Raw genomic sequence first — 19,648 nt, 5'->3', positions numbered from 1 at the left:
TTGTGGGGATAGGTATTTTTGTATTTACTTTTCAATTTAAATTTTCACGAAATACTTTACCCGGATTTTTTATTTATAATTTTTAAAGTTTTAACCAGGTTCCTGCTTAAAACTAAACCAGGGTAGAACTTTTCAGTGTACAGAAAATCTGCAGAAAGGCTTCTCAGTGAATTAGCATTACTAGTTATTGTTCCAAAACTAATATATTTTTTTAAATCTGCTATTGAAGGGAAATTGTGTTGATCTCATTAAAAACTACTAAAGTGTCTTTAGTGAGACGCCTCAGAATGTTTAACAAATCAGAAATTAGCCAATTAAGCTTAGAATTAAGTAACTTCAGGTTGTGAATTCCCTGACTTTGATGGCAACTCAAGAGGCTTGCACATCAGTGAGAGAAGCAATGTCATAAGAGAATTTTATCATTCTTTGAGGAAATTAGAGGGCACTGAGCTATGTAATTTAATTTTATAATCATTAGAGATCTTCATTTGAAAATTTTTGTCACATTATGTTACCCATTTATACTTAGCAATTTTTTAAAATTGTAGTAATACTTACTGAAAACCTAAAAGAAGCATAAAGATAAAATACAGCTTCAATACTCAGGGATAATCACTATTTTGTGTTGTGTTTTTGTTTTTGTTTTTTGCTTTTGTTTTTGGTTAATGCTCACTGGAGGGTATTTTTCCACTGAGTTTTAGGGAGAATGGAAGAGAAAGACAGAAACATTGATGTGAGAGAAACACATTGATTAGTTTCCTCATGCACAAGCCCTGACTGGCCTGGGATAGGGCTGAGCATATATTTATGCTTTTTTAATATACCAGAGGCCTGGTGCATGGATTCGTATATTATAAAAGGCCTCTAGTATATTATAAAAGCATAAATATATGTGCCCCTCTAACAATCCAGGACCCCTCGAGGGATGTTGGACTGCTGGCCAGGTGATCCCACTGTTGCAAAAATCTGTGCACGGGGACTCTGCCCCTCTTTCCTCTTCCCCCTTCCCCCTTCCCTCTCTCTTGAGTTTCATCAGTCTGTTCCATGTTTCCAGGTCTGTGTGTTGAGCGTCTGCCCCCTGGTGGTCAGTGAACATCATAGCTACCAGTTGAATGATTGCTTAGGCTGTGTGTGTGTGTGTGTGTGTGTGTTTTATAATGACTGTCGCCAACCTTTTGTACCTCACAGACCACCAGTGGTCCACGGATTGCCGGTTTTATAATATGTTTTTACCATTGTATAATCATTACTGTATTTGTTTTAGAGCTTCTATATTGTAAACATTTTCCACTAAGTTTTATTTTAGATGAATTTTATTGATTTGAGATGGAGGCATCCATTTTTTCTGCTTATTTATGCATTCACTGGTTGATTCTTGTTCCCTGATGGGATCAAACCCAAAACCTTGGGTTATCGGGATGATGCTCTGACCCAGTGGTCGGCAAACTCAGTCAACAGAACTAAATATCAGTAGTACAACAATTGACATTTCTTTTGAGAGCCAAATTTTTAAGACTTAACGCCACTTCTTTAAAATAGACTCACTCAGGCCGTGGTATTTTGTGAAAGAGCCACACTCAAGGGACCAAACAGCCACATATGGCGCATGATCCGCAGTTTGCCAACCACGGCTCTAACTGAGGTACCTGGCCAAGGCTTAATTTAGTCTCCTACAGCATGTTGAGTATCTTTCTAATATTTTTTGTCTTAGGGATTTAAAAAACTTACACATGGCCAAAGTTTACCTTTTTCAATTCCAGATAGGATCACAGGAATTTATTTAACATTGTCAATTGCTCAATTAATATAAATAGGTAGATTTACCCATTACTTATACTTCAAGATTTTTCAGGTGAACCTACAGAAAGGTTTATTAAAAATTACACCATCCCATTTTAGGCTCCAGCAACTCTGTATGCTTTTTCTCTCCTCTCCTGAATAGTTTTATTCAATTTCTTTAAAAAAAATTTTTTAATTGATTTCAGAGAGTAAGGGAGAGGGAGAAAGAAAGAAACATCAGTGAGAGGGAACCATTGAATCATTGATTGGCTGCCTCCTGCATTCCCCCTGCTGGGGATCGAGCCCACAACTAAGCATGTGTTCTTGTTCAGAATCAAACCTGGAGCCCTTCTTCAGTCCACGGGCCGACGCTCTTATCCACTGAGCCAAACCAGCCAGGGCCACATGTTGCATTTTTTTTTTTTCCTTTTTTTTTTAAAAAAAATATTTATTGCTCAGATTATTATAATTGTTTCTCCTTCTCCCCCCCCCCCCCCATAGCTCCCTTCCACTTGGTTCCCACCCCACCCTCTGCCCTTACCTGCTCCCTCATTGTCCTCATCCATAGGTGTACGATTTTAGTTCAGTCTCTTTCTTCACCTCCCACACCCCTTTCCCCCTGATAATTATAAATCCACTCCGTTTCTTTGCCCTTGATTCTATTATATTCAGTTTATTCTGTTCCTCAGGTTTTTAATTCACTTGAGTTTTAGATTCACTTGTTGATATATATGTATTTGTTGACCATAATTTTTATCTTTACTCTTTTCTTCCTCTTCTTCAAACATGTTGCATTCTTAATCAAGAAAGGGCCCTCTACTCCCCGTCCCGCCCCCCCAGCAGTTTTTAACGGTGTTGGTTAATATCCCCACAAATTTGAAGTTGTCTGTTTTCCTGTATGTATACTAAGATCAGATATTTTACCAAGAGTATTGCTTAGATGATATATTATTTTGTCACATCAGGAGGCATATGACTTCAGACTACTTGTTTTTCAAGTGGTGACCTGCATTATATAGGTACATTTTCCCCTTTATAGTCAGTAATTAGTTGGATAATACTTTGAGACCATGTAATTTGTTTCTAATCCAGAAAACTTTCAGTAATTGTAGCATTAACATTTGTTTGAATCAGTTATTGATGTAATCTTAATCCAAACTTTCTTTTTTAAAGTGTTATTTAAATTTATTATTTTTTTAAATGAGTTTGCTTGTTAATTTAGTTTGGTGAGCCTCCAGAAGTCTTTGCTACCTTTTTTAAAAAAAAGATGCTATTGATTTTAGAAATGAATGGAGAGGGAGAAAGATAGATCAATGATGAGAGAGGAGTCAATCGGATGCCCCCTCCCCCCCAAACTAGGGATCCAGCCCACAACCCTAGTTCATAGGTTGATGCGCAACCATTGAGCAACACTGACTAGGCTAAAATTCAATATTCTTTTCTTAAAACAATTTTTCACATTTATGATTTCTTTTGGGTTTTCTGTTACTCATAATTTTGGGGACTGTTGAGTTTTGTTTTTCTAATTTATTTATTATTTAAATTCTCATCCAAGTAGAAGAGGTGGAGGGGAGAGAGAAACATCTATGGGTGTTCTCATTCACCTTACCAAGGCACTTAACCTGCAACCCAGGTATGTGTCTTGCTTGACCAGGAATCAAATCAGCAACCTTGTAGTGCAGAGATTGATGCTCAACTGAATCATTCTGGTTGGGCAGTTTTTGTTTTGTTTTAATCTTCACCCATCGATTTGCATTGTAGAGACAGGAAAGAAGAGAGAAGGAAACATTGATTTGTTGTATGTGCCCTGACTGGGAGTTGAACCTACAACCTTTTTGGGTGTATGGGACAATGTTCCAACCAACTGAGCCACAGTGGCCAGGGCTGTCTTGAGGTTTTGACAATTACATATGTAACTTTTTACATTTAAATTTTGAGCCAATTAATTTTGGTATACAGGATGAGATTGGTCCCATTTATTTTAGATGGCTACCTTGTACTGTTTGTTGAATTATTCATTTTCCCCTGTTAATATCTTGTGCATTTTCTTAGTTTTTTAATTCTTAGAATTAGCAGTTGGCATAATTTATTTTAAAATGGCAAATTTTGTTTTTTCTTGGCCTGAAAATGTCCTATATAACCATGTGCTCCTTTCTCATGCTACTGGTGTTTCCATGATAGTCTACCTTGAGATTATGTCTTTTTTTAATTATTTTTTAAAATTATTTATATATTTATTTTTTTACAGAGAGGAAGGGAGAGGGATAGAGTTAGAAACATTAATGAGAGTCATCCATCAGATGACTCTTGCACACCCCCTATTGGTGATGTGCTGCCACATGTCTGCCACTGGACATGTCCTTGACTAGAGTTGAACCTGGAACCCTTCAGTCCAGCCTGCAGGCCAACGCTTTATCCACTGAGCCAAACCAGTTAGGGCTAAAGGACATTGTTCTTTTTGTAGACACATAGGGAGTTCATTGTTCCCCTCTGACGAAGCCAGAAAAAAAAGTTGATGAATTTTTAATATTTTCTACAATCTTTGATATGTTAGTACAGTTTTGGTAATATACTGAAGTTCTTTTATTCTTGAAATATTAAAATGTACTAAAATATATTTAAAAATAAAAATATATTACATGTTTATTGCATGTAATATAATCTTTCTTGAATAATTGTTGTTTATTGCATGTAACATTTAAGATCATTTTTCTTGAAATATTAAGTTTATTTTATTTTTAAATATATTTTATTGATTTTTTACAGAGAGGAAGTGAGAAGGATAGAGACTTAGAAACATCGATGAGAGAGAAACATTGATCAGCTGCCTTCTGCACAGACCCTACTGGGGATGTGCCTGCAACCAAGATACATGCCCTTGACTGGAATCGAGCCTGGGACCCTTTGGTCCCCAGGCCGATGCTCTATCCACTGAGCTAAACCAGTTTCGGCTGAAATACTAAGTTTATTGCATGTTACATATTTAAAATAGTTTTTTCTTGAAGCAAAAAAAAAAAAAATACTGAGAAAAATAGAAATAGATGATGAATGTAATAGATACAAGGGAAAGAGGAAAGGTAGGCCAGGTAGATAAAAAGTAGTGTGGGGAAGGGCATTAAAAATAATTAAAAGGGGCAAAATAGGAGCTCGTAAGTGTGTTAAAGGAAAACAACTGAGACCAGATGATTATGTTCTAAGTAGGCAGAGAAATTATAATACTCAAAAGTTACTGGAAAACTGTTGACAAGTTGTATGACACTATAAAATAGGAAATCCTTAGACTCAAGATTTAGTCATCTTTTTTTAAAAAAAATTATCAACTCATTGCTGCCATCTAGTGACACTTTGTCTAAAATTCTTCAAAGAAAGATTAATGAGAATCATCCATCAGATGCCTCCTGCACACCCCCTATTGGTGATGTGCTGCCACCAAGGGACATGTCCTTGACTAGAGTTGAACCTGGAACCCTTCAGTCCAGCCTGCAGGCCAACGCTTTATCCATTGAGCCAAACCAGTTAGGGCTAAAGGACATTGTTCTTTTTGTAGACACATAGGGAGTTCATTGTTCCCCTCTGACGAAGCCAGAAAAAAATAGTTGATGAATTTTTAATATTTTCTACAATCTTTGATATGTTAGAACATATCAGTTATGACGGTTGCACCTAATTTGAATTAAATGTAGTCTAGGTTTTGGGGGATAGTAATATAGAAGATTATAAGGTAGAGTTCTGAATTTCCAACTCTGAGGTAAGTTAATATTTTTGTTGTTCCCTAGTTAGTATGACTTGACATACTAACTAGGACATACTTGGTGCCATCTTTCATTTTTTAAAATATATTTTTCTTGATTGTAGAGAGAAGGGAGAGGAAGAGAGATATAAATATCAATGATAAGAGGCAATCATTGATCGGCTGCCTCCCGCACACCCCACTATTGGGGACTGAGCTCACAATCTGGGCATGTGCCCTTGACCAGAATCAAACCCAGGACCCTTGAGTCCACAGGCCGACACTGTATACTGAGCCCAACTGGCTAGGGCATTCATTTCTTTTTTGAATCAACATATTATGTGATATAAGTACATTGTGATTAATTTATGTGAATAGGATGAAGAGGTAGAGAACTGCTTGAAATGCCCATTAGAAACTTATTGTGGCATATTTACTTATCCCTGCTACCCCCTGTTTTTTGCAGTAAATATTTCCAGATATAATACGAAACAGTCTCTGAGTGGCACTGTTTTGTCAGGTATCATTCTCTCCATCACTTTACACTAAAGATGGAGTTCTAGTGGCCAATACATAAAGGCAAGGGAGCAGAAGGCTTGATTCCAATTATAAACTACTTTAGCTCAGCTCGCGACAAATACCAGAATCTTTTTTTTTTTTTTTTAATATATTTTATTGATTTTGTACAGAGAGGAAGGGAGAGAGATAGTTAGAAACATTGATGAGATAGAGTCATTGATCAGCTGCCTCTTGCACACCCCCTACTGGGGATATGCCCGCAGCCAAGGTACATGCCCTTGACCAGAATCGAACCTGGGACCCTTCAGTCCCCAAGCCGAGGATCTATCCATTGAGCCAAACCGGTTTTGGCAAATTCCAGAATCTTTATAACCTGTATTTCTGAACCATTTGAACCTTATATTTCCTTATAATTGTCAGATAACTCAATCTGCTTTTCTTACCTTGCCATGTACCTATTCTCTGCAGAATTTTCTGGACATTTAATGTGAACTTAAAGAGAAAAGGGCTATATCCTGGCCAGTGTTGCTCAGTGGTTGAGTGTTGTCCTATATGAACAGGAGGAGATCGCAATTGATTCTCCGTCAGGGCACATGCCCAGGTTGCAGGCTCCATCCCCAGTGTGGGGTATGCAGGAGGCAGCCAGTCAAGGATTCTCTCTCATCATTGATGTTTCTATTTCTCTTTCTCCCTCTCCCTTCCCCTTTGAAATCAATAGAAACTAAAAAAAAAAAAGTGGGGGGGGGGGGGTGGTAAGAATCTCCACTTCAATTCCCAGTGAAAGACATGTACCTGGGTTGTGGGTTTGATCCTCTTTCCCTTTCAGGCTTGTGTGGGAGCCAATCAGTTGATGTTTTCTCTTCCCCTCCCTCCCTCTCTCCCTCTCCCGTCCTACCCTCCCTTTTCACCTTCTGTGGCGAAAAAATGGGAAAAATATCCTCTGGTGAGGATTAACAAAGGGGGAGGTGGAACGAGAAATGGGTTGCTTATTTATAAACATTTCCTTAATTTTTAGCTACATTGACAATCTAAGATAGAATTGCCTCTGTGACACTCAGGATAGCTCAAACTTGAAAATGAATAGTGGAAATAAAATTGACAGTTTTCTGGCATCTCATCCAGATATAGATTTTATTGTTCTTGTTTTTAGTATATGACTGGGATGATAAAATAGAAACCAATACATTTCTATAACTATTAATCATGTTCTTTGGACTGCCACTAAAATCTCCCCCTTCTCCCCCCCAAAAAATATTTTCATTGATTTCAGAGAGGAAGAGAGAGAGAGAGAGAGAGAGATGGAAACATCAATGACGAGAATCATTAATTGGCTGCCTCCTGCACTCTCCACAGTGGTAATTGAGCCCACCACCTATACATATGCCCTGACTGAGAATTGAACCGTGACCTGGTTAATTGGCTGATGCTCAACCGCTGGGGTATACCAACTTGGCAGTCTTTATCTTTCTATTATCTGTACTCTGGAATTCTGTTTTTCTGGAAATCCTATCCACTTAATCTCTACAAGGAAATTAAACAGAATTCAGAATAACCAGGGAATATAATCATTTCATACATCTTTTCCTTATGAGTTTTACTCAAACCAATTTTAAGAAGGAAACATACTGTTCTAAAATTCTACATACTTTATTTACTTAGATCTTCTGTAGTAATCAATATTGGGGTTAAGAAAATTTGTCGCTGGCCAAGTATGTAATTTGGTTAGAGCATTAGGTACTAGAGGCCAGGTGCATGAAATTCAATCATGGGGGGAGGGGTCCCTCAGCCCAGCCTGCACCCTCTCCAATCTGGGACCCCCTTAAGGGATGTCACTTCTAACTGCCCTCCCTTGCAGGCCTGATTGCCCCAACTGCCCTCCCCTGCTGGCCATCTTGTGTCCATGCATGGGGGCAGGGTATTTGACCACATGGGGCTATCTATCTTCATCTTGTGTTGGAGTGATGATCAATCTGCATATTACTCTTTTATTAGGTAGGATAGAGGCCTGGGCATGGGTGGCGGCCAGCTGGTTTGCCCTGAAGGGTGTCCCAGATCTGGGTGGGGGTTCCCTTGGGGCATGGGGTGGTCTGGGCGAGGGGCCTGTGTGGTTTAAAGGCTGGCCATGCCCACTGGTGACCCAAGCTGAGGCCCTGGTATCTGGGATTTATTTATCTTCTACAATTGAAACTTTGTAGCCGGTAGCAAAGCCAAGCCTTTTGCTCCGAGTTGGCAGCCATTTCTGTTGGGGTTTATTCACTTTTTAAAAAAATATATTTTATTGATTTTTTTACAGAGAGGAGGAGAGAGGGATATAGCTAGAAACGTCGATGAGAGAGAAACAACCAGCTGCCTCTTGCACACCCCCTACTGGGGATGTGCCCGCAACCAATGTAGGTGCCCTTGACCGGAATCGAACCTGGGACCTTTCAGTCCGCAGACCGACGCTCTACCACTGAGCCAAACTGGTTTCAGCTATTCACTTTCTATAATTGAAACTTTGTAAGCAGGAGTAAAGACCTGAGCTGTCCAGGGCAAGTGGAAAGCTTGGCTTCCTTCATTGTTGGAGGCAACCATAGCCTGCTCTCTCCAGCTCCGTGGCTGCCGCCATTTCTATTAGAAGTTAATTTACCTTCTATAATTGAAACTTTGTAACCTTGAGTAGAGACCTGGGCTGTCCAGGGTGTGTGGAAAATTTGGCTTCCTCCATTGCTGGAGAAACCCAAGCTACCTCCTGCTCGCTCTGGTGGCAGCCATCTTGGTTGGGGTTAATCTGCATACTCACACTTATTGGATGGTGGGTATAGCGGGGTGATGGTTAAATTTGCATATTACTCTTTTATTAGATGTCAAGGTTGTGGGTTTGATCCCTGGTCAGGGCACAAACAAGTAACTAAAGAATGCATACGTGAGTGAAACAATAAATTGATGTTCCCCCTCTAAAGTCAATTAAATTGAAAAGAAGCAACCTCATTGGCCAGTGTGGCTAAGTTGGTTAGGTGGTGTCCTGTGGACTGAAATGTTGGCCAGTTTGATTCCCAGTCAGGGGACTTGCCCAGGTTACAGGCTTAATCCCTGTTGGAGGGAAGGGAGAGGAGATGTAGGCAATTCAGATGCTTCTCTCGCTTTCTAAAAATGAGTAAAAATATATTTTTAAAAAGTAGTGAATTTGTCTTAATATTATTTAAAAGACTACTCTGAAAACTTTTAAAGGCTGTAATGATTTCTTTCACTGAGGAATTATGGAGTGTTTAGGATATTCAAAAAGTGGGCGAAATTGGAATTTAAACTAGATTCATGAACTGGACATTAGTTTTCATCAAGATTCTGGATTGTTGATTATTAAAGTAACAGTTAATTCATGAAGATGAATGTAATTTCATTTAACAGCATTACTAGACCATTAGTGTGTGTGTATGTGTGTGTAAGTTTGATGTTCTCAAAACATTGAATGGTCTTATAAAACACCTTTTAAGATCATGATTGTTAATAAAGATTAACCAAAAGCAGAATACCTACAAAACATTTTTTTAAATGTCTTTCCTAAGCACACAATTTATAAATGCCTCCTCTTATGTATTGTACAATTATTTCCTCCTGTTTTTATAAGTTTTTTTTATTAACCATAAATTTAAGTCTGCTTTGGGGATTTGAATTGTTCTGTTTCATTCTGAAAAATGTTATCCACAGACCATTAGTGAATTAAAAAAAAGAAAAAAGTAACAAGTTATGCTACTTTGATCAAATTATGCCCCCAAAACATCTTTTACATTTAAAATAGTAGTTACATTCAGGGCATATCGTGTAGGAAACAAATAGTGCAATCATGTTTTGGATAGTTTAATGGAAATGCATCCTGAATGTAGATTTATAGAACCAGCAGCTACCTATGAGTTGCTCAGACGTGTTGAGAGTGAAGACAGAGAAGCTGTAGCAATGGGACCGTGGCCATGTGCACTGCATAAGGGAAGCCATCCTTGCATGGGCCATGGCTCCTGGGGGGTATCCTGCTTTTGGACTTCAGCATTATAATTTCCACATTTTAAATTATTTGTAAATTTTCTGAAGACTGCAGTTGCTGATAATTAGAATTCTGAGTTGTTAAAATCTACTTGAGAAAGCATGTAAAATGCAAATGCTAGAGGTATATATAAACTAAAAAGCAAAAATTGACCCATTTCTTCTGCAACTTGCTTTTACACTTGAAATCTGGTGTTAATGTAAAACATACAATGAATTTGTCTTAATGAATTTCACTTTTTAAATGACTGTTGAGAAAACTTATAAAGGCTGTAACGATTCCTTTCATCATTGAGGAATTATGGGGTGATTAGAATATGTAAGAAATATAACCATTTCCTAGTACTTACATCCAACCCCTTTCCTAGTACTTACCTTTAAAAGTTAGAGGACTAATTGACCTATAAGGGTAGATAAGTCTATAAAAAATAGTTATGATAAAGCAAAAATCCTGGTAACTACTAAACTTGGGGGGTGAGGGGAAAATAGTACTTTGCTAGCAAGGTTTACACTTTGGGAAGCTTCTGTGATAGTCCAGACATAAATGGCATAAAATATTTTTAAAAAGTGATCCAATGATTATATACCCAGCCAACCCAACTCAGATACAAAGAGCACAGGCTGACTGGCAATAATATGCAAGAAGTGAGAGACTATTCTTGGGACTTAAAGAATATTATAAGTAATATTTTATCTCTAAAATAAGTAATATTTTAGAGATAAGCTTGGAACAAAATACCTATAAGGTGGAATTTAAGAATAACATCACAAAAATACTTCAGAATGGTCACACAAGTCTAATCAAGCTTTTGGTCCCAGTTTCCTATTTCAGGGGATACACGTAACAATATATGGAATTGTATTAAGGATGAAATTTCAGAACAATCCAGATTGGGAACTGCAGGTCAAGTGCCCTGTATTTGTCAACATAAATTTTAAGTTGAAGGGGAACTTACCTAAAAAGTGCTTAAAAGAAATCAAATTTGGACTCTGGCAGGGATAGCTCAGTTGGTTAGAGAGTTTTGCTTCAATGATTTGGACTTGGTCTCCAGTCAGGGTACAAAGAAGAATCAGCCAGTGAATGTGTGTAAATAAATATGTGTAGCAAAAATCGATGTCTCCCTCTCTCTAAGAAAAAAACCCACAAAAATATCACATGCATTTTAATGAGTAAAACTATACTGTTTAAGAATGTACATTTAGGTGATAGAATTACTTAAAAAGGAAATAACTAGAGCAATAACTTTTTTTGGGGGGGGGAGACATTAAAATGATGTACATGGGGCTTTTGTGTTAGTTTTGAGATTTTGTAGAGACTAAGCTGCTCTAGCATTATCAAACCTTAAAAAAGTTATGCCCTATAGCTGGTTTGGCTTGGTGGATAGAACGTTGGCCTGGGGACTGAAGGGTCCCAGGTTCGATTCCGGCTAAGGGGACATGTTGGAGGCAGCCGATTAATAATTCTCATCATTGATGTTTTTCTTCTCCCTTTCTCTCTGAAATAAATACATTTTTTTAAAGTTGTTTTTTGCTTTCAGAGAGGAAGCAAGGGAGATAGATGCATTTACGAGAGAGACATCTACTGCTCCTGCACGCCCCCCTACCTGGGGTTTGACCCCGGAACCTGGACATGAGCACTGATTGGGAGTGGAACTGGTGACCTCTTGGTTCATGGGTCGATATTTAACCACTGAGCAACACTGGTCAAACCCATCAAATCTTTTGTTCACTATTTGAGCAGGCAAAAAAGTTCCCCATTTCAACTTCCTCCCTTAAAATTTGTTATTTCTAGTAATACCAGCTGGATATTTTGAGATCCTTAAATTCCTAAGTCTTTTAATTCCCAGTTGCTACTTCCCCAGTTAGTGATACCATTCATGTTGGCTTGGGAGTTTTGGTGGGGAGGATACCACAGTACCAAGTTTTATCTATAGTTTTTTGGCTTTACTATATGATTACTTTTACGTAAGGATTCAGAATGTTTCCAAAACTATTCTGTGTTGCTGCTTTCTTCCAGGGATTCCGGTTCTTTTCTAGTAGTGTGTATGCATTTAGGATATTGACCATATTTCTCCCCTTCGCAATCAGTGTGAAGTGTGACCTGAGATCATTTGGTTATTTCTAAAACTTAAGAAAATCTGTTCCCTCCTCAGAAAAATTTAAGCAGCCATACTACTAGAATTATCTGTTCCCATTTTTTCCCTGAAGTAGAAAACACTTGAAAAACGTTCAATGAAAAATAATTTGTAGTAACTCTTGTTTATTTCTTTAGAAAGATGTGTTCCTACGAGTGGGATTAATGGGTCTTTGTGGGTTTTCTATCTTTACTATTTTTCACATCTTGATTAAATTCTTGTAAGTATGGACATTGAAAGCTAATCAGGTGACCTTAGCACAGCTTTTGAAACTGAGATCATTGCATTATTTTTTCATTAATGTTTTTATATCAAATTTAGAAACCACACCTTATCAAAGAAAATGGGAAATAAAATCCTATCCTAAAATTCTGAGATGACAACCACTGTTAGCACCTTTTTTATTTATATTCTTGGATGTCTTTCTACCAGACTCTTCAAATAGGATTCATTGAGAGAATTAAGCCATAAGGTAGTAAATTGCCACAGGACACTAGTGTATCATGTTTTTAAAACATATAATACCTGGTTATTTAGTCAGGGATACCTCTTTTCCCTTAGGTTCCTAAGTAAAAAATATGGTAACGGCCAATCCAGAAGCGATCCAGTGTGAATGAATCAAAATTATACTTTTATTTGGCTAGGTGGACACAAGCTATATATTTTTTGCTGCAGAATTTTAGTAATTATGTGTGCCATGAGTTGAAATAGGTTGAAAAAAATCATTGTCCTATGGCATTATATGTGATGCATTCTGTTCTATATGTAGCATCCTTGTAAAAATTAAGGAAATAGTCATTTAAATCCATTTCTGATCCATGGTTCAAAGGAATATATGTAAAAGGGACCTAAACTTTATCTCTATTTGATGTTTTCAGTTCATGTTCACTATGCTGGTGGAATGTATAACCATCCTCTTAAATAGGTTTTTAGGTTTGGTTTTTGTTTTATTAAGCCTCACCTGAGGATTATTTTTTCCATTGGAGGGGAGAGAGAAAAACATTGTGAGAGACATGATTACCTCCCAATTATACCAGGGAACAAATCTGCAACTCAGGTATGTGCCCTTAACTGGGAATCTAACCTGCAACCCTTAGTTGCACAAACTGAACACTGAGTGAGCCACACTGGTCAGGGCTAGGTTTGTTTATTCTTGTTTTAAGGATTTCTGGCCCTTATATTTGAAAGGCTGTAGGTGATTCTCAGTGGCTACTGTTTGGTAAATTTCCATTGTTTAGTCTAGGAAAAAAATGATTAAGAACTACTGTTATATAAGAATACAATTTATAGTAAACCAAAATGAAATAGATTGTATCCTGAATTTTAGAAATGCAAGGAGAGAAAAGCAGTTGTGTGTGTGTGTATACACACACACACACACACACACACACACACACACATAGCTTGCCTACCTGCCTGTCTGCCTGCCTGCCTGGTAGCCCCTAACTGCTCTCCTGCCAGCCTGATTGCCCTTAACTGCCTCTGCCTTGGTCTTTGCACCTGGAACCTGGGCTTCCCTCCCTCTGGCCAGCTGCAGGCACCTGGGACTGCGGCCAGCTTCCCCCTGGCCTTCTTAGGAAGGATGCCTAATTAAAATATGATCCGGTCTTACTACCATATTACCCTTTTATTAGTATATATGTGTGTGTGTGTGTATGTGTGTGTGTGTATTGATTTCATAGAGGAAGGGATCGGGGATAGAGAAACATCATTGATGAGAGAGAACCATTGATTGGTTTTTTGCTGCATGTCCCCCACTGGGAATCGAGCCCGCCACCCGGGCATATGCTCTTGACCAGAATAGAACCTGGGACCGTTCTGTCCACAGGCGGAGGCTCTATCCACTGAGCCAAACCTGTTTCAGCTAGGACAGTTATGTCTTTAAAATCAGTACTGCTTATGAAATGACTAGGTATTTTATGGGGTCAGAATTGTGATGCTCATATATAGATGGGTGTATATTACCTATTTTATTAAATTTGTGTATATAATAAGACATTTTAACATAATCCATGGGAATTAGTTTTGTCATGTTTTTCTTGAGTATTGGAAAAAATATCATTAGACATTGCAATCTTTACAGTGTTCCTCTAAATCAACAGAGGGTCCATCATAACTGGTGGTTGGAATGTTAACTGGCAGCAGAGTGATACAAAAGCTAAAAGAATGCCAAACATTAAGATTGAGTCTAACATATATAAAGATAATTTTTGTTTGAAATAGTCTGAGGAAATTTTTATTCTCTTCCTTAGGGTCTTTGGATTTCACCCAGTTTATCATTACTATCTAGTAGTATTAAATGTCCCAACTATATTTTACGTTATTACATAAGATGGAAATATACCGTGTTTCCCCGAAAATAAGACATCCTCTGAAAATAAGACCTAGCGCATGGAAAGATAAGACACCCCCTGAAAATAAGACCTAGCCAACTTTGGGAGAAAAAAATTAATATAAGACACTCTAATTTTGGGGGAAACAGGGTAATAGCCATTGAATTCTATAAAAAGATACTTAAGGTATCTGGCATGTTGTAAGTCAGAAAAGGTATTTCCAGAGTGAATGAATTGGCTAGGTTAGCATGACTGAGAAGGTGAAAAATGAGTAGAAATTGGTAATAGATAGCTTAGGGGTTTCTAATTTGCATGAGGACTTTATAACGATGGTCATTTAGAATGAAATGTTCAAGAAGATTGTGTTGCCAATTGTCTGTGGAGGGGGAAAAATAATCTTAGAATAGACTAGAGTAGGGGGAGTCGAATTTCTATAAAGATATATTCTTGGCCTCTAATCTCTAAAGAGTAATAGACTTGCTGTTGTGAGATCCGTGGAGGTCGACTGGTACTCTAGGTAGTCACAGTGGTTTAAAATAAGAGTAGATGAAGTTTTATTAAGGAATGTTTTGTTTTTAGCATTTTTCACCTGAATGTATTTTTTTCCTTCCAGTTTTGTCTTTGTGAGGAACGGTAATCATCAAAGACAATGGCCAGCAATGTTACCAACAAGACAGATCCTCGCTCCATGAACTCCCGTGTATTCATTGGGAATCTCAATACTCTTGTGGTGAAGAAATCTGATGTGGAGGCTATCTTCTCAAAGTATGGCAAAATTGTGGGTTGCTCTGTGCATAAGGGCTTTGCCTTCGTTCAATATGTTAATGAGAGAAATGCCCGGGCTGCGGTGGCAGGAGAAGATGGCAGAATGATCGCTGGCCAGGTTTTAGGTAAGCTATGAGTTGAATTAATTTTTTATCATTTTAATAGTCTGAGATTTTCTGGGTTTGATAATTGACTTTAGCATAATAAAAATGTTAGGTTTATAGATATGTTAGGCTAAATACAGACTTTTACTTATTATGCCGTTAGTAGTTGAGACTAGATAACCTTCTGGTGGTAGTCTTGTGTAATGTAGAGGAGATAGGAATGATAGTTCGTAAGATAATAAATGGCTGTGGGTGCTGGTCACAGTGGACTGGGTGGAATACAGTATAACTTAGTGGTCATTCAAGGGCTGCAGAATCAGATTTCTTGGCTCTGCGTTGGAGCTTCACTCTGTTAGACAGCTTACTTAGCTTGGATGAGTCCTATATTTTCTCTTCAAATATAGATAATAGTATCTTGGTTTATTACTTATTCTTACCTGATGTATTAGTACTTTTCGGGTGTGAAGAATATTTAGATAAACTGATTGAAATAATTCATGAAAAGCTTCTGGTAGAACTCTAGTATGTTAAGCTAGAGATGCTTTAAACCTGTGAGTTCTTCTATTCCTTTCCCATTTAAAAATTGTATGACATTTGTTGGAGAAGTCTTTAGTATTTTCCTACATTCTGAACTGATTGCTTCCTTATTAAGTTTTTTCTACCCCTATGATCTGGAGCAGTGCTGATTCAATAGAAATAGAATGTGAGCCAAGTATGCGATTTTTAAATTTGTAAATCACTATTTTAAAAGAAGTAAAAAGGGGTGACATTAATTTTACTTAATCCGCCCTGACCGGTTTGCTCAATGGATAGAGTATCGGCCTGCGGACTGAAAGGTCCCATGTTCGATGTGGTCAAGGGCGTGTATCTTGGTTGCTGGCACATCCCTAGTAGGAAGTGTGCAGGAGGCAGCTGATGGATGTTTCTCTCTCATTGATGTTTCTGACTATCCCTTTCCCTTCTCCGTAAAAAATCAATAAGATATATTTAAAATAATTTTTTTTACTTAACCCAGTATACCCAAAATATTGTCACTTTGATATGTAATCATTTAAAAATATGATTGGGGTATTTTACATTCTCTTTTCATACCAAGTCTTTGAAATCTATTGTTTATGCATAATTATAAAACATCTGAATTCAGAGATAATATATTTCTTTTTAAAATTTCGAGTTGTATTGATTTTAGAGAAATAATCGATTTTGTTGCCCTTTTGCTTAAGAGCTCCTTTTAACGAGATTTAGAAACCGCTGTCTGTATATCAGGAGTTATTGTTATGAATTTTAATTGCTTCTGACAAGATTCAATGGGTAGATTAGGAGGTACTTACATGTTTTAAGAAAAGGAAAAATACAATTTTATGTGTGCTTTGTGCCACAGTTTTAAAATAATCCTACTTGTATTTTTACTACAGATTATTAAATAAAAATTTTATTAATATATTATCTATTAGGTATTGACTCAGTTTGGAATCTCATGAAATCTATAGTTGTCTAACTTTTATATAGTTCAGTTCTTTTTGTTTCTTTTTTTACATTTAGAAATTGCTTTTAAAAATATTTTTATGGATTTCAGAGAGAAAAATACGGTAGCAACACCAATAATGAGAGAGAATCCTTGGCTGCCTTTTGCATGTCCCCTTCTGGGGATCAAACCTGAAGTCTGGGCATGTGCCCTTGACTGGAATTGAATCTTGATACCCTTCAATCCACGTCACTGAGCTAAAATGGCTAGGGCAAAATTGCTTTCTAAGAAATGTAATTCTATCTTGCCCTGGCCAGTGTTGCTCAGTTAGTTGAGCATTGTCCCAATGAACCAAAAGATCCCTGGTTGGATTCCAGGTCAGTGGACATGCAGGGGTTGCGGGCTCTATCCCCAATAGGGGCCATGTAGGAGGCAGCTGATCCCCATATTTTTTTGTCATCGATGTTTCTCTTTCATACATTTTTCTCTTTCTCTCCCCTCCTCTCACTCTCAAAATCAATAGAATAGACATTTTTAAAAAATTTAATTCCTATCTTTAATGTTATAAATGACTATAGTTAAAACTGTACAAGCACAAGGCCTTTATAAACATTAGATATTAAACATTAGAAATGGCCCTAACCAGTTTGGCTTAGTAGATAGAGCATTCGCCTGCGGGTCTCAGGTTTGATTCTGGTCAAGGGCATGTACCTCGGTTGCGGGCACATCCCTATTAAGGGGTGTGCAAGAGGCAGCTGATTGGTGTATCTCATTGATGTTTCTAATTCCCTCTCCCTTCCACTCTGTAAAAAATTGATAATATATATTTTTAAAAAATTAGAAATGAATTTAGTGGGACAAGAACTGAAGATTATACATAAATTGTCTATTTAGCAAAAAGACAATGTACTAAATATCTGATTTTAATTGGTTATTTGATGAGTTGAATTTTAAAAGAACTACAGTGGCCTCTTGTTAATGAGGAAGCACATGAACTCTTCTTTGGTAGGCATTGGATCGGCAGGCTAAGTAGTTGGCTGCCAGAATGGGTGTTTTAAATATTTACGTTTTATATGGGAACTAGAGGCCCAGTGCATGTAATCTTAGGTAGGGTCCCTTGTGGCTGCTGGCTCCCTGCCTTTACCTTCCTTCGTGCCATGCCTCCCCCTGGTATTCAGAGCACGTCATAGCAAGCAATCAAACTCCCAGACAGGAAACTTTATTTTAGGGGTGTGTGTGTGTGTGTGTGTGTGTGTGTGTGTGTGTATGTATATATATATATATATATATATATATATATATATATATATATATATATATATATATTAGGGTATTTTTTTCCTTCTCTCCTTTATTTCCCTTTTCTTGGTATGTATTTATGTATGTGCATGTACAGGTGGTTAAGCATTTCTGTAAAGTACTTGCAACTTTTAAGAATTGGTTCTACTAGTAAGAAGAATAAAGATTTGTCTTTGGAGAAATTTAAGGGTACCATAGTTATATTAATTCATGAACTGCCATATAAAATCTCTGAGGTCATTCATTTCTAATATATTTGTTTAATTTAAAATATACATAGTCATTTCTGGAAAGGCAACTATTAGTCACTGATACTTTTTTCCTGTGAGAGTAACTAAGTGAACAAAATGGGTCTTCTGAATGGTAAGCATTGCATTGAAATAAGAGCTGAGCATGGTAGGTACCAAAGACAAACTTAGTGTGTTATATAAATAATGAAAACTTTTTTGGTACAGAAGGAATGGAAGATTAAGTTCCAATCTTATAAAAAATTCTTGAGTGTTAAAGGAAAGGTTACAGTATTAGATCTTTGCTTATTTATATGACTTATGTATACTTTTAAAAATCCCAACAGAGTTAACACTAAAAAAAATTTTTTTTCCAGATATTAATCTGGCTGCAGAGCCAAAAGTGAACCGAGGAAAAGCAGGTGTGAAACGATCTGCAGCGGAGATGTACGGGTCAGTACCAGAACACCCTTCTCCGTCCCCTCTACTCAGGTCCGGAACTTTATTATTTATAACTCCATTGTGTCCATCAGTGGGCATATTCTCTATCTGTTTTTCTTGATATGGGAGGGCTAATTGTAGTGTGTTTTATCTGTATCAAAGTAATGCTATATTAATTTTTTGTTAATATACTTCTATTCACCCATTTCCCATAAAATTATTAGACTTCCCTGAGATTTCGGCTATTAAAGAATACTTTGACATTTAGCATAAATTATATTATTCTTCAAGAGGCGTTTAGCTTCTCAGGAGCTGAGGAGTAAGAAAGGGAAGATGGCCTAAGAATGTTTAGTTTACTATTGTAATTTTCAGTGTTCTTATTTTGGCTATAATGTAGTGTGTTGAAATTTTAGCAAAACTTTCACCTGAATTTGAATTTGTCCACTGCATGTTCAGTGGCCTAAGATGCTTAGAATTCGGTGATATTTGAATGATTGGAAGTTGTTCCATGCTAATCTGTTGATCTCTTAGTTGTGGTTGGCTTGGCATGGGCTTTGGGGTTTTTTCCCCTATCTGCTGTTGTGAATTGACATTAATGGCTTCAAATTAATGCTCTTTGGTATTCATTTTTCAGCTCCTCTTTTGACTTGGATTATGACTTTCAACGGGATTATTATGACAGGTATGTTAAAAGTTTTTTTTGCCTATCTTGATAAAAAGCACCTAGTGAGAATCATTTTGTTTTTCTATTTTGTAGTAATGAACAACATAAATATATTTTCAAACAAAATTTCTTTCTGTCAAAAACAAAATGAAAAATACTTCCCTTCTGCA

At 37.2% G+C, this 19,648-nt stretch overlaps 1 protein-coding gene across 17 annotated transcripts in view; it reads left to right on the top strand.

Annotated features, from left to right (window-relative positions):
* HNRNPC (heterogeneous nuclear ribonucleoprotein C) overlaps nucleotides 1-19,648 on the top strand; it is a 43,886-nt gene that overhangs the window by 15,808 nt on the left and 8,430 nt on the right. For 11 of the 17 annotated variants that reach the window (XM_036448090.2, XM_036448083.2, XM_036448122.2 and 8 more), the window contains 3 exons: nucleotides 15,127-15,403; nucleotides 18,751-18,865; nucleotides 19,449-19,496. In XM_036448090.2, the coding sequence (XP_036303983.1) occupies nucleotides 15,163-15,403; nucleotides 18,751-18,865; nucleotides 19,449-19,496 (404 nt within the window). In that variant the 5' untranslated portion in view covers nucleotides 15,127-15,162. Of the gene's footprint in view, nucleotides 1-14,058; nucleotides 14,089-15,126; nucleotides 15,404-18,750; nucleotides 18,866-19,448; nucleotides 19,497-19,648 lie in introns of those variants that run through there. The other 6 variants (XM_036448154.2, XM_036448135.2, XM_036448111.2 and 3 more) reach the window with 2 other exon arrangements.

This window comes from Pipistrellus kuhlii, unplaced genomic scaffold (assembly GCF_014108245.1).
Source record: "Pipistrellus kuhlii isolate mPipKuh1 unplaced genomic scaffold, mPipKuh1.p scaffold_m20_p_1, whole genome shotgun sequence".
Taxonomy (NCBI): Eukaryota; Metazoa; Chordata; class Mammalia; order Chiroptera; family Vespertilionidae; genus Pipistrellus; species Pipistrellus kuhlii.
Note: the sequence above shows the minus strand (reverse complement) of the source record. Positions and strands in the feature narration are given on the sequence as shown.